The following is a 13,383-nucleotide window of genomic DNA, read 5'->3' as shown; positions in this document are numbered from 1 at the left end:
TTTGAGTATCTCAATTAGTACCATTCCCTTTTATGATAAGGACAAATCTTTTCCCAAATACTTTTTTAGAACTCTTTAATTTCTAAAATGTGAGTTTCCCAATTAGTACCATTCCCTGTTTATGACAAGTACCAAACTTAACCTACCTAGAGGTTCTGTTTCAAAGTCTATGAGAACAGTTCCAGCTAATGCGTATGCTATGACCAAAGGAGGTGAGGCTAAATAGTTAGCTCGTATCAGAGGATGGATTCTTCCTTCAAAGTTCCGGTTACCTGAGAGCACACCACACGTCACCAAATCTCCCTGTAATGAAGAATTTCAAAATAATCATTTTTATACTGCAGCTAGAAAAATTCTTGTTGTCTTTAGGCCGAACCAATTTGATTTGTAGTTCTTCGGACAAAAGCTCCAAAAAATATGGGGCGAACGAGCGAAATTTTTTTAATTGTATTTTTTTCTTGAAAATGAGTTTTTATGAGGCGGGTGATCTGCAAGTGAAGCGAGCGGTATATTTTTTTTTAAAATTGTGCGAATCAGAATTTATGTACATGCTAAAACTGGGTTACTTCATAGAAAAAGGAGAAGAAACATGCTCTAATGCATATAATTTGATGAATTGGTGCATGAACCATACCCAACTTTCTTGTCTCGCTGTGGTTTAGTTAATTTCGATTATTTTCGTCAAATAAGCTTTGTCTGCGTGAATTTGCATTAAAATTCATGCATGTGTATATATTAAGGAAGCATAGCAGATGCAGTTTAACAAGAGGAATTATGTTAGTTAGGTAAATGACATATGTTGAATAAATTTAAATATGTGTATGTATCTAAAAAAATGCCCCTGGAAAATATTAAATATTTTTTATATATAGTTGTTTTCATTATATCAATATATGGTAATGATTGTTTATTGGCTGCTTGATGTCCACTTGGAACTATTTATCCATACCTACTAATGATCAACATAATGAGTGAGGTGAATATTTCAACAACATTATGAGTAAGATAGTTATATTGTTATGCATGTAGATCTCAATGTATTAAAATATTCCCTTAAAATACGTATACCTGTCACCACATTCACATGCATTATTCTGACAGCAAAATACTCTTTCATTTTGTTCCTAAAGGCTGCAATGCATTTTAAACTCTTTAGCTTGACTAGAAGTGGTTGAACCAATTACACATCCCTAATTATTATGAGCATGCCAATCACAATACCACCTCTTTGGTCTCGAACGTTGGAACTGTTAAATTTTCCCTTACAAAAGAGTTCTGCTTGCATACCAATAGACTAACAAGGACATATGGCCATGGGGTTTCATCAAAATGAGATAAATCTGTGATTTTTTCTAAAATTCATGGGAATTCAATATTATTTCCATCAAAGATAGATAGGTCTATAAAATAACAAGCATTGTAGATAAATTTGTACATAATAGCAGCCGGTGTTTCAAAATTCCACGTAGCAAATCTGAACAACATAGAGTCAATATAAACAGTCATTCTTTGTAAGAACAATGTTTTATTGGAATAGACTCCCAAACAATCTCGTGTGTACCAAGACAATTGATAGCTGTAAAACTTCGGTTGCTCTCACATCGTGGGACTAATTTTCCATCGCCTTTTTTCCATTGCCATTGATGCCATATCATGGCCTTGCAACGTACTTATTCAGATTCAGGTCTATGTCTGTTGAAACAATGATTGGGGATGACGATGGTTCTAACGAACATTGATATAATCGTGCATGGTCATCTTAAGACAGATTTTAAATATTTGTCTCCTAGAACAGGTCTTCATAGATAAAACGAGATGCATTTCGGATAACTGTGTGTTCAGTAACTACCTCTCCACGGCAATGAGCTGACACAACTGCATGTTGGCATCCCGATTTTTTACCTTTTATTTGCAATTTGATTTATCACGCATGCGTTTGAATCGATTGGAGCAATAAAAATGTCTATGAGAAAAAAAAAAATTCAAAGAGAAACTAAATTTGGAGCGGCATGCGGCCCAAAAATTTGTGGAAGCGGTAATTATTTTTTTTTATTGAAAAGTCAATTTCTCCAAAACAGGAGCGGGAAAATCCAAAGAACTATTAATCAAATTGGTGTAGCCTTATCTTCCAAATATAGTAACAAAGTGATATATCTTGCAATGCTGATTTCATGTCCCGTCACTTTCTGTCCAATTTGAGGTTCTTTTTGGGATGATAAATGTGTTTTATTATTGTGTTATCATTTTCATAACTATACCCATTTTTAACTGCAGTATAAAAACAATATTAGACCAATGTCAGAAAAAAATATCAACTTTCTGTATTCAGCACAAAACAGTTGAAGGACTTGGAAAACCTGTCCCTTCCCAAGTTTCTAAGCCTCAACAAAAAAGTTGATATTTTTCAGACATTGACCAAATATTGCATATAAAGATGAAAGCTATGTAGATAGCTTATGAAGAAAAATAAAATGGTCAACTGAATCTGGAATAAGTGTCAAGTACAGTCAAACCTGTTAGTCTCAGGACCAGAGAAAACTTACCTTATATGAAAAGGACCTTTGAATTGAGGTTCAAAACGCATAGGTAATTTATACAGTGGGACAAGAAGATGGTGACCTGACAGCAGGTTTTTCACTTAATAGAGTAAATAGCAGGTTTGACTGTAGTTAGCTCATATAAACTCAATAAAACACATTAATTCATATGTAAGGTTCATCAATGAATATTTATATTTTAGTTATGTTTAAATCATGCTTGAAAAACCTAAAATACTTTCCTCTGCAGACAATTGGTACTTGCTATATAGAAATATCATGAAAGTCAGCAATCTGCTAAAAAGTACACCAATATTAACAAAATTTGACCACAAATATAAACCATTCATATTGACAGTAAATTACATTCCTAATCACTAAAAGTTGTTGACAAAAAAGTATTTCAATATTAACAATTATTTACCTAAAAATACTGTCAAAATATTGATCATATTACCACTATTTACAGTTGCTATTACTAATGTTCTACCCTAATGAGATTTCGCTATCTCATCCAACCCCTCCAGTTAAGATGGTACTTAACACTACAGGGAGATAACTCTGCAAAAATCAGCTGAAGGTTTTAATCATGTTCTATGGTTAAGGAATTATACAGCTTCTCAATGATCAAAATTAGTGTTTGTCAAACTGCTACATATCCAATGAACTTTTTCTGATAAAGTGTGTGGTTCAAGTTTTTTGAAATTTTTATATTTTTGTCAAAGGGTCAAAGTAAATACTTTGTCAAAATTTTATGAAAGTTAAACGAGTCAATTCAATTTTAGTCAAGGTGTTTGGTACCACTTTAAAAAAAACATAAACAACAATTTTTCCAATAATCTGTGTGTGTTGAATGTTGCATAGGTGAAAAAGGAACCAACAATTTTCTACAGTATAAGATAAGAAATTAAACAAAACAGAAAATTTAGTGTCATAGGTCTGAGATTTTGCCCTTCTTTCACAAGATAATCGTCTTAGAGAATGCTATCCTGAGAGAAGACAGTAAAGAAGAGAGATATTGACAGCAAACAGACAAACTAACCTTCTCAATGGCTTCTCCGACCTGTTCTGGTAATGGTCCACTATTACCAATACAAGTCATACAACCATAACCTACTACAGAAAACCTGGAAAACAAATATATAATACTACCCATTATTGGTTCTTATTGTACATTTATATATCATGTTCATATAAACTATATATTGGTAATATTGATATTTTGTATTAAACTTAAGAGCATGCTCAGTAAGTACTTCCTTGATGAAAGCATATTACCAGAAAACAGTAAAGTTCATTCAAAAAATATATATGTAAAAAAAATCTCATATTTTCCTGGTGTAATCTGATAGAATCATCAGGCCACTCATGGTTTTCTGGTTTATATTGTTTCACATTTTGTCACATCCGGGCCTTATACACTACAGGGTATGGGTTTTACTCATTGTTGAAGACCATACATTGACTAATAGTTGCTTACATCCTTACTTTCCCGAACTTAGTCAGTACATGTATATTTGTTATTGAATCTTTATAGTATCACCTGTACAACAGTCAAGGATATAACTCTATAGGGTTATTAGAGAAAAGTAACATACATTTGTTATTGTGGACTAAAAAATCAAAGAACTGTGATAACATATGTATGTTACATGTTTCAATGGGACAATATACATCATTAGTTTTGTTAAAATGTATACAAGTTCTATTGATATTACTATTGTCTTTATGTATACTTAACGATAGAAAGATATAACAGTTCATAGTTTGCCAATCATGCAAAGTACACCTATGTTATTACAGAAAAAATATGCCTATAATAACTAAAGGGTGTTATTACAGCATCTCTACATCACTCCTAAGCATTTGCTCAGACATTCATCATGCTTAATTACAATGAATTTTAATTTATTGTAAGAAATAATGATCAGAGTATGTAATGAGGTTCTGCGCAAGCTTCCCAGTAATTCCCAAGTGTCTCATATAACAAGTTACATGCCTTTAATAACTAAGCCCTTGTTATTACAGCTAAGTTTATCCCATAAAAGCCTCGTCTCATTGATTTACCATGGTTAATGAAAAATGTATTAATTTAATTCAAAAATGAGTTATCAAGGCTATGCATTTAGTTTCTGCGCAAAGTTTCCAGAGCTCCCTAGAGCCCACTAAAAATCAAATTATGTATGATTTATTTTTCAAATAACAAACATATGTTATTACAGATTTAGAAAATTTAAGGATTAAAGAGTAGACAACTCATGAAAGTTATCTGTAATAACACATGCAAGTTATTTTCTGTAATAACCCTATAGAGTTATATCCCTGACTGTACAACAAATGTTAGTCTTTATTTTTTATTTTCTAAAGCAGTAGAACCTGTTTTGAATGAAGTAAAAATAAGAAGATTACTGCAAATGAGACACATATTCATTAAAGATCAAATATATTATCACACTCCTTGCTGAGATTTTTGTGATGAACAACTTGATAGTAAGTGGTACTCACCCTAGTTTTTCCAAATATGGAGTAACACCACTATCTCTGAGGTAAAAGGTCACCACACCACTGCCAGGGGACAGACTAGTTTTGATGTATGGCTTCACGGATAGTCCTGCTTCTATTGCATTCTTTGCTAGAAGGCCTAAAAATAAAACAAAATAAATATATCTGGTACATGTATCTTTCTTCATATGTTTAAACTCATGTAATTATAAGACAGAAACAATACATTATTCTAGATCTACATGTACATCATATATATTTATACTTATTTTCACAGTGTATTTACTTTCATGTATTTAACAGTAGATGATATTTCATACCTACCAAATGAAATTGTCTATGTCTAAAAGCCATTATCTAGTGAAAAGAAATTAATCCTTAGTGAAATGCTGAATCCATCTTTATCTCGCAATGATACACTTATAGACAAAACATTACCTCAAAAACTACAATGGTTTTCAAAAAGGGTTCAGAGAACTGTTGAATTTATGAACAAGTAATACACATCTTCTTCTTCTTTATGTTGAAAAAAACACTTTCATATGTAACTACTGATAATTGCCATGACAATAGAATCATGTGACAATGTGTGACCTTTAATGTCATGGATGCAAAGAAAAGTTTTCCGCCTGCTCTTTACTTGTAATTATATGGCTATTAAAGGCTACCAAGACTATTGAACAGGTTAACAGAACAACTGAACCCTATGACAATGCTAACCATTTGCTGTCATAGATATAAAGGTAGGTTACTCACATGCAACTCATTTAAAAAAAATCTTACGAAAAAAAACTAGGTCATGAACATTTCAGTATGATTTACATATCAATGATGAGTTTATTTACAATCAAACTTTGTTGTAAGATTATTCTAAAACGAGCCCCTGGTCCCACATGACTGATGGATAACTGGTATTTAAAAAACATTTCACAGTTAGTTATGGCTGTCATAACAAAAAAAAAACCTATGAAAGTATTTGCTTGTTTGAATCATTTACATTTAGTCATTTCAGGGCCTTTTATACTTACTTTACAGTATGGGTTTTGCTCATTATTGAAGGCCATAGACTGACATATAGCTTACATCTACAATTTTTGGTCTCGGGTGGATAGCTGTTTCATTGGTTCTCTAAATAAAGGGAGGTTACTCATCACTCCTAATATGACTGATGGATTGCTGGTATTTTTACAGCTAGTAATTGCTGCTATGACAACAGAACCATGTGACTATGTATATTTTATACAAAGGGAGGTTACTCACCAGCTCCTAACATGACTGATGGATTGCTGGTATTTGTACAGCTAGTGATGGCTGCTATGACAACAGAACCATGTGACAATGTATACTCCTTGTTTTCATAAATGATTGGAACAGTTGTTGATTGTTTATCTGACGGTATTGCAAAGCCCTGAAAAAAGAACAAATTCAATATTTGTTTTAGGTTATTGTCTCAATGACATATATATCAAACATACCCTTTTATTCATATCAAATTGTTTGATTTTCATATATATTTTTTTGTAACATTAGCATAGCATAATCTAATATGTGTATTTTAAACCTGATACACATCAAATATATTTCGTTCTGAATATATGCATAAAATATTTGCCACTCCCTATTTAGCCACCAATAATCAATCAATCATTCATAAGTTCTACTATAAAACTAAATTCTTGTTAAAATTACATTTATAGGATCGTAAGGAACTCTATAAATAATACCTATACTTAATACCAAGATACATGTGCTTCAGTGACCACATCTGTAGAAGATACTTACTAGCATGATGGATTTATAGTGATCCCTTTCTTGAGCCGCACACTGTATCCTTTAGGAAGCTTTGTTAACTTGGTATTTGTTTTTGTGTCAGGTATTTTGTTTTAATCTTTTTCAACAAGGTCTTGTTTGCTTGGTCATTATGGTTATTAGTTAATATATCATAGACAATTTTTTTCTTTCTTTTCTTTAAACGGTATATTGCAAAATTCATGTGTGAGTCTTATTTTTTGCTTTGTTTGCTGTAGGCAATTTACAATAAAATTATCACTTTAAAAACATTTCACTGTCAATTTAAATGCATAATTCAAGGCAGCGATAAATGACCATAGAAAACAGCAAAGATTTAATTGCCTCTTCAAAGACTCCAAAAGAGAACAACACATGACTCGTAAATATCTCAATGCACTATTCTTTTTTCTGTCATGTCTGTTGTTTTTACCTTAAAGCTAACTTTATTATTGAGACATTGTGTAAAATCAGACTTCATATCTGTAACAGCCACTTTATCCTGAGGTCTCTTAGGCCCAGAACAACAGGCCCTCACTGTTGACAAGTCTAGCTCATAAACCTAAATAAAACCAAATCATACAGTTAATATCATCCATGTTTTTTAATTATAATACCTACATATTTTTCATTTAAGTTATATAAATTTTTTATGTTACAAATGCATATGTTGAAAAAACTGAAGATATGTTACCTGAAACTGAAAAAATATTCACTAAACGTTGTTCTTATACTGAAAAAGTGTAAAAAAATGTGTTAAAAGATGTGGTATAATTATGGTAATTCCAACACAATTCTAAAATATTGCACCATATAATATGCACAAATATATAAATAAAAAATTAAAAAATATTTCAAGAATACATGACAAGACCCCTTTAAGTTCTACAAAAGGAAACATTTGTACTAATAATTAATTCATGTTATACCTCTGAGAACACAGGATCTTCATTCTGATCATTATAATTTCTGAACATTGTGATAGATCTTAGATATTGCTCTATAAAGTTGATCTGTTCATTACTTCTCCCTCAAAAGATAAAGTAACATATATCCATTAATTCATAAAGTTCATAAATTACTCTAAATTCAGAAATTTTTGCAATATTTTTATTATAACAAAAATTACAACTGTATAGGTTTCGCAAAAATAATAACAATCATTTTATAAATTTTGATCTATCTATACGAAGATGTGGTATGAGTGCCAATGAGACAACTCTCCATCCAAGTCAAAATTTATAAAAGTAAACCATTATAGGTCACAGTACGGTCTTCAACACGGAGCCTTGGCTCACACCGAACAGTAAGCTATAAAGGGCCCCCAAAATTACTAGTGTAAAACCATTCAAACGGGAAAACCAACGGTCTAATCTATATAAAAAACGAGAAACGAGAAACACTTATGAACCATTAACAAACGACAACTACTGAACAACTACTGATAGCATTGTTTGTATGCACAATTTCCTGAAATCCCAATAATTAAACTTGAATTTTTGTTCATTGATAAAAAAATCTCAATAATAAATACACACAAAATTTTCTGAATTTACAGTATGTACAGTAATTGTGCTTCAACTAGTGTAGCTGCTGCCGCAGGTAATGTTGACTGTAGACTGTTTTGGCTGTTAGATTTAGGGCCTTTGGGTTTTGATGCTCTCAAAGAATTAATATGTTTTTTGGCTATCCCAATTCAGGTCAGGAATGACCTGATGAAGTATAATTTGAGTAAAATGTGTTATAGACTGAGAAATAGTATCTTTTGTTTTTTTTTATTAAATTGTGATTAAAAAGTCCTACAATTTTCTAAGAAGTAGGTGCAATTTGGAGGCAAATCGTCAAAAAGTAAATGTAATAAAAACATATTTTTGATCATGTTAATTTAAGGAATTTTAAATGGTCAATGTTTATACAAGTCGACATAATAACATAATTTCAAGGCAACAAAAAAGTATTTGAATCAGCTTTAGACATACTATCAAATATCATCCATTAAAAAGTATATTAGCAAATATAATTCATGAAAAAAATGTAATACTCACCTGTTTGTAATAAATATTCTAGACTTTTATTATCAATAGGGAAGTATCCGACAGTAGCACCATATTCAGGACACATGTTTGAGATCGTTGCTCTGTCAGCAATGGAAAGCTTGGAAACACCAGGCCCAAAGAATTCTACAAACTTTCCAACCACACCTATCTGCCTTAAGTGCTAAAAAAGACAAATACTCTTGGTATAATTCCTCTCATTGAAATGATAATAAAGAAGGAGATAATTATTTTCTTTCATTTCTACATCTTTTACTGATAAATGGATAGTATTTTTTGGCATTTTACATTAAGATTCAGTCTTTGGTTGAAGGTTTTCAAGGAAATAAACTACATTCATAAATAAATATATATGTTATGTTCTTTGACCAGTGACATTAGTGTTCATCACAAAACAGGGAGGGACACATTCTGCAGGGGTGAAACTTAACTTTGTAAGGCCAGTAGCCAGCTGGGCTACTAGACTTGAAAATCAGTTAGCCCAGACAAAAAGTTAGTAGCCCACTTTATTTCACTATGAGTATCACCGGTGATACTGAACTTGCTAGGGAGGTTTGGGGGCATGCCCCCCCCCCCCCCCCCCCAAGAAAATTTTGAAATTTTAGACTCAAAACCCTGCATTCTGAGCATACCTGGAGGTGATTTAGATGCTTGGGAAAATGTAAATTTTGTCTTATTTTTGTTGTTGACTTCAATCAAATTTAATAAAAAAAAAAATCATTTAAGTTTTTTTTTTTTAATATCTTTTTAAGACAACTAAAGAATTCTCTGTCCTTAAAAAGTTAAACATGTAGATGATCGACGAAATGTTTAATTTTATTTCTTTAATAATCTAATTTATTAGATATCTTGATCGATTTATTTTGCGTAACTACGTACATTTGTTAACAAATGACCCCCCTTTTTTCTCAAAAGACTTGTACACGAATTTCAAAAGCATTGTCATAAAATTGATATCTCCTCTGATTTTCTCTTTTTTTTTATAAACTGTTCAGTAAGTAGGAAACTAAAATCATTTTGAACTAATGTTATTTATTTGTGGTCGACAATATTCTACAGTCTAGTCACATAATGTCGTGGATACATAAGTTCGTGGACTTCCGGAAATCCCAAATATTTTGCATGCGTGTTATTGTTATGACGTCATCATTCCCATGTTTTGATTGCTATAGGATATCCCTACAACGTCAACATACAAAATGAATCTCGTCGTTTCAAGCAAGGTAAGACTTATTACTTATTCATTTAATTAGCAAAATGGCTGATTTTACTTATTTCCTAATTTGACTAATTTCCATCGACCTCGATACCTTTATTCCAAAGTTATTATCCAAAATCCAAGTGTCGTCTGGTTACTCTACTTTCCAATGAACAATATCACGTGACTAACAAGGAGATTCCCTGTCAGCAAAAAAAATCTATGGAACGCAATCAGTGTCATAATCTTATATGTTTTTGATGTATTTTAGCGAAAAAAGATGAATTTTGGTTTATCAAATGAACTTCAAAAGAGTTATTGAGCACAGTTCTTGTAAATTAAGTTCAACTTACGTTGATTACTGGGTAGTATAGAGGATTTGTATACACAATTTTATTTTATTGTGTATTTGTTTGTTTTGTTAAAAGTTTTGTGTATCACAAAATTATTAGTGTTATTTTTTTAATATTTTACAGGTTCAACTTAAAAGGCAGAAATACAAGTCGTATTCACCAACAAAACTGACTAATGCTTATCTGGATGTTACTGACAAGAAGCTTAATGTTGCCAAGGCTGCAAGAAAGTATTGTCTTCCTGAACAGACACTAAGAGACCGTGTATTGGGCCACATCTCTATAGACAACGTAAAGTCTGGACCACCACCAGTGTTTGACTGTGAACAGGAGGCAAGATTGGTTAAGCACATAAAAGAAATGGGTGCAGTAGGATATGCATACACCAGAGCTGAAGTGGTGGATCTTGGATCTGAGTATGCTGTTCACTTGGGTATAAAGACAAAAGACGACAAGCAGCTGTCATTGAGATGGTTTTACAGCTTCATGGGTAGATGGCCTGAACTAAAGGTATGGAGACCTAAAACCATCTCAGAACTTAGAGCAAAGGCAACCTCAAGGGCATCAATTTACAGGTACTTTGATGAACTTAACCGTATAATGGAAAAATATCAGCTAAAAGACAAGCCACAGAGTATATATAATGTTGATGAGAAGGGTTTACAACCAAACTATAAACCACCAAATGTTGTGGCCTCTGCAGAGTATGTACCCTCTACCTTGTCTTCAGAAAAAGGTCAAACAACAACTGTAATGGGATGTGGTAATGCCTTAGGACATCAAATTCCACCATATTTTATTTTCGCTGGTAAACGTATGATACAGGAGTTGTTAGAAGGGGCCACACCTGGTGCTGATGGGTCTGTCAGTGAAACTGGATGGTCCAATTCAGAGATATTTCAGTCCTACCTGGAAAATCATTTCATTAAATACGTCACTGGTATGCAGGACAAACATATTCTTCTTCTGTATGATGGTCACAGGACTCACATAACACCAGATATCATTGATTGGGCAGTAGAGAAAAAAATTATCTTGTATGTTTTGCCTCCTCACACCAGCCATGTTCTTCAGCCCATGGATGTTGGTTGTTTTGGGCCTTTCGCAAGAATCTACAGTTCAGAATGTCATAAATTCCAACGTACCCATTCAGCAGTAATTAACAAATACAACTTATGCTCTATTGCCTGCAAATCTTACAATTCTGCTCTTTCTCCTTCAAATTTGCAGTCTGCTTTCCGTAAATCTGGTATTTACCCGTTAGATAAAGATGCTATAGATCAGTCCTTGTTTTCTATTTCTGATGCTATTCATAGACAGAGCCAATCAGAGGAAAATACCAAAGTTGATGATGTCCCTGCCATTGAAAATGAAACAACTGAACCAGTTAATTTAATGTCTGATTCAGAGATCAATGCAGACACAGAACCTTTATTATCAAACCAGGAAAATGAAAACATTCAGATTTATGTAGCTGAAAAAATTACTGACGAAAAACCAGATGAAAATACAACTTTCTTCACTGCAAAATCAACAAATTTGTCCAAGAAAAATCCACCAAAACAGGAAAGACGTTCCATCTACAAGATAGTAGCAGGAAAGGCAATTACAGAACCAGAGACACGTCAAGAAATAAAGGAGTACATTGCACAGTCAAAGTCAAGGACCCAGTCTAAAACAAACAATAAATCAACAAAACATAACATTAACCAAAATGCTAAGAAAACAACAACTAAACGTAAACAAAATGGTTCATCATCTTCTTCCAGTTCAACAACCACAAACAAGAAATTAAAGAAGAATCAACAAGATTCACAACAGCCAGTTCCATCAGGACTACAAAAAATAGTTGTTTCTGACGGTTCAATTACAGATGAAGATGATCAAGATGATGATAACACATTGTGTTGTGTTTGTAACATGTGGCAGCCAAAGGAGTTACAGGATTGCATCTCCATTGTATTCACACAATGGGCCAAATGTGAATTTCTACAATGTGATCATTGGACTCATCTTAAATTTTGCTGTGATGTCTCCGTCCTACGCAGGTCAGATAAATTTTACTGCCCATGCCATGGCTTACCCTGCAAACAGAAAGAAACTGAAGAATAATGATAACGATATACATTTGATAATTGTTTGACCGTTTCCAGTTATTTATATTTAAAGACATTTACTGTTGCCAGTTCTTTATTAACAGTTGGAACACTTTTGAGTTGTGAACATTTGCTTGATTTTATAAATATGAACTTTATCTTCTGTGGAAAGAAATTAAATCATGATTCCAAAGGAAAAAATTGACTGAACTGTATCTTTAAGCACATTTTTTTTTATTAATGGTAAGTAAAAATAATTGTTATTAGCAACTTTTGATTTTATTTTGTTACTTATAATTTTAATAATTTTTTAAAAGTTAAAATTTTTTTTTTTTTTTTTTTTTGGTGTTTCCATTTTTTATTTTTGTAAGGTTTTCAGTCTCCAAAAAATTAAAATTAAATACTTAGTCTTTAAAAACAATGTTTTTATTTTTACTGAACTGAACATGTACAAAAATATTATTGTATAAAATTACAATTTTATGCTCACCACTGGACTTCCATACTCTGTGTTCTTCTTGTGTTATTTTTAGAACGAACTTTTCCCACGAAAATAGGTGACGTACTTGGCATCCAATGCCGATTTGTTTACACTAGAAATGTAGGTCATATCAAAGAAACTATGAAACGGAAAGAATCAAACTAACTTGTATTATTTTAATGAAGTTCTAAGGTAACATTATCAACATAAAAATCAAATGGCTATTTATTAGTTTTACCGCATTCCGTTTGAATGGTCTTATATCCACGAATATAGGTGACACTACCGTACTTTCGTTTTTGACCCTTCATTCTCTGGACACCACGTGGGCTTTGAAAAGGGAACTACAAAAGGTACTGTTTTCCAGATTCTTA

General features: G+C 32.3%; 1 protein-coding gene across 2 annotated transcripts in view; it reads right to left on the bottom strand.

Moving 5' to 3' along the window:
* LOC127721822 (cytoplasmic aconitate hydratase-like) overlaps nt 1-13,383 on the bottom strand; it is a 46,824-nt gene that overhangs the window by 11,878 nt on the left and 21,563 nt on the right. For both annotated transcript variants that reach the window (XM_052228628.1, XM_052228629.1), the window contains 7 exons: nt 8,873-9,044; nt 7,757-7,857; nt 7,261-7,389; nt 6,300-6,447; nt 5,043-5,178; nt 3,580-3,664; nt 147-303 (listed from right to left, as the gene is read on the bottom strand). In XM_052228628.1, the coding sequence (XP_052084588.1) occupies nt 147-303; nt 3,580-3,664; nt 5,043-5,178; nt 6,300-6,447; nt 7,261-7,389; nt 7,757-7,857; nt 8,873-9,044 (928 nt within the window). The remainder of the gene's footprint in view (nt 1-146; nt 304-3,579; nt 3,665-5,042; nt 5,179-6,299; nt 6,448-7,260; nt 7,390-7,756; nt 7,858-8,872; nt 9,045-13,383) is intronic.

The sequence above is a fragment of the Mytilus californianus genome, unplaced genomic scaffold (assembly GCF_021869535.1).
Source record: "Mytilus californianus isolate M0D057914Y unplaced genomic scaffold, xbMytCali1.0.p SCAF_12, whole genome shotgun sequence".
NCBI lineage: Eukaryota > Metazoa > Mollusca > Bivalvia > Mytilida > Mytilidae > Mytilus > Mytilus californianus.
The sequence above is the reverse complement of the archived record's forward strand: the minus strand, read 5'-3'. Positions and strand labels throughout refer to the sequence as shown.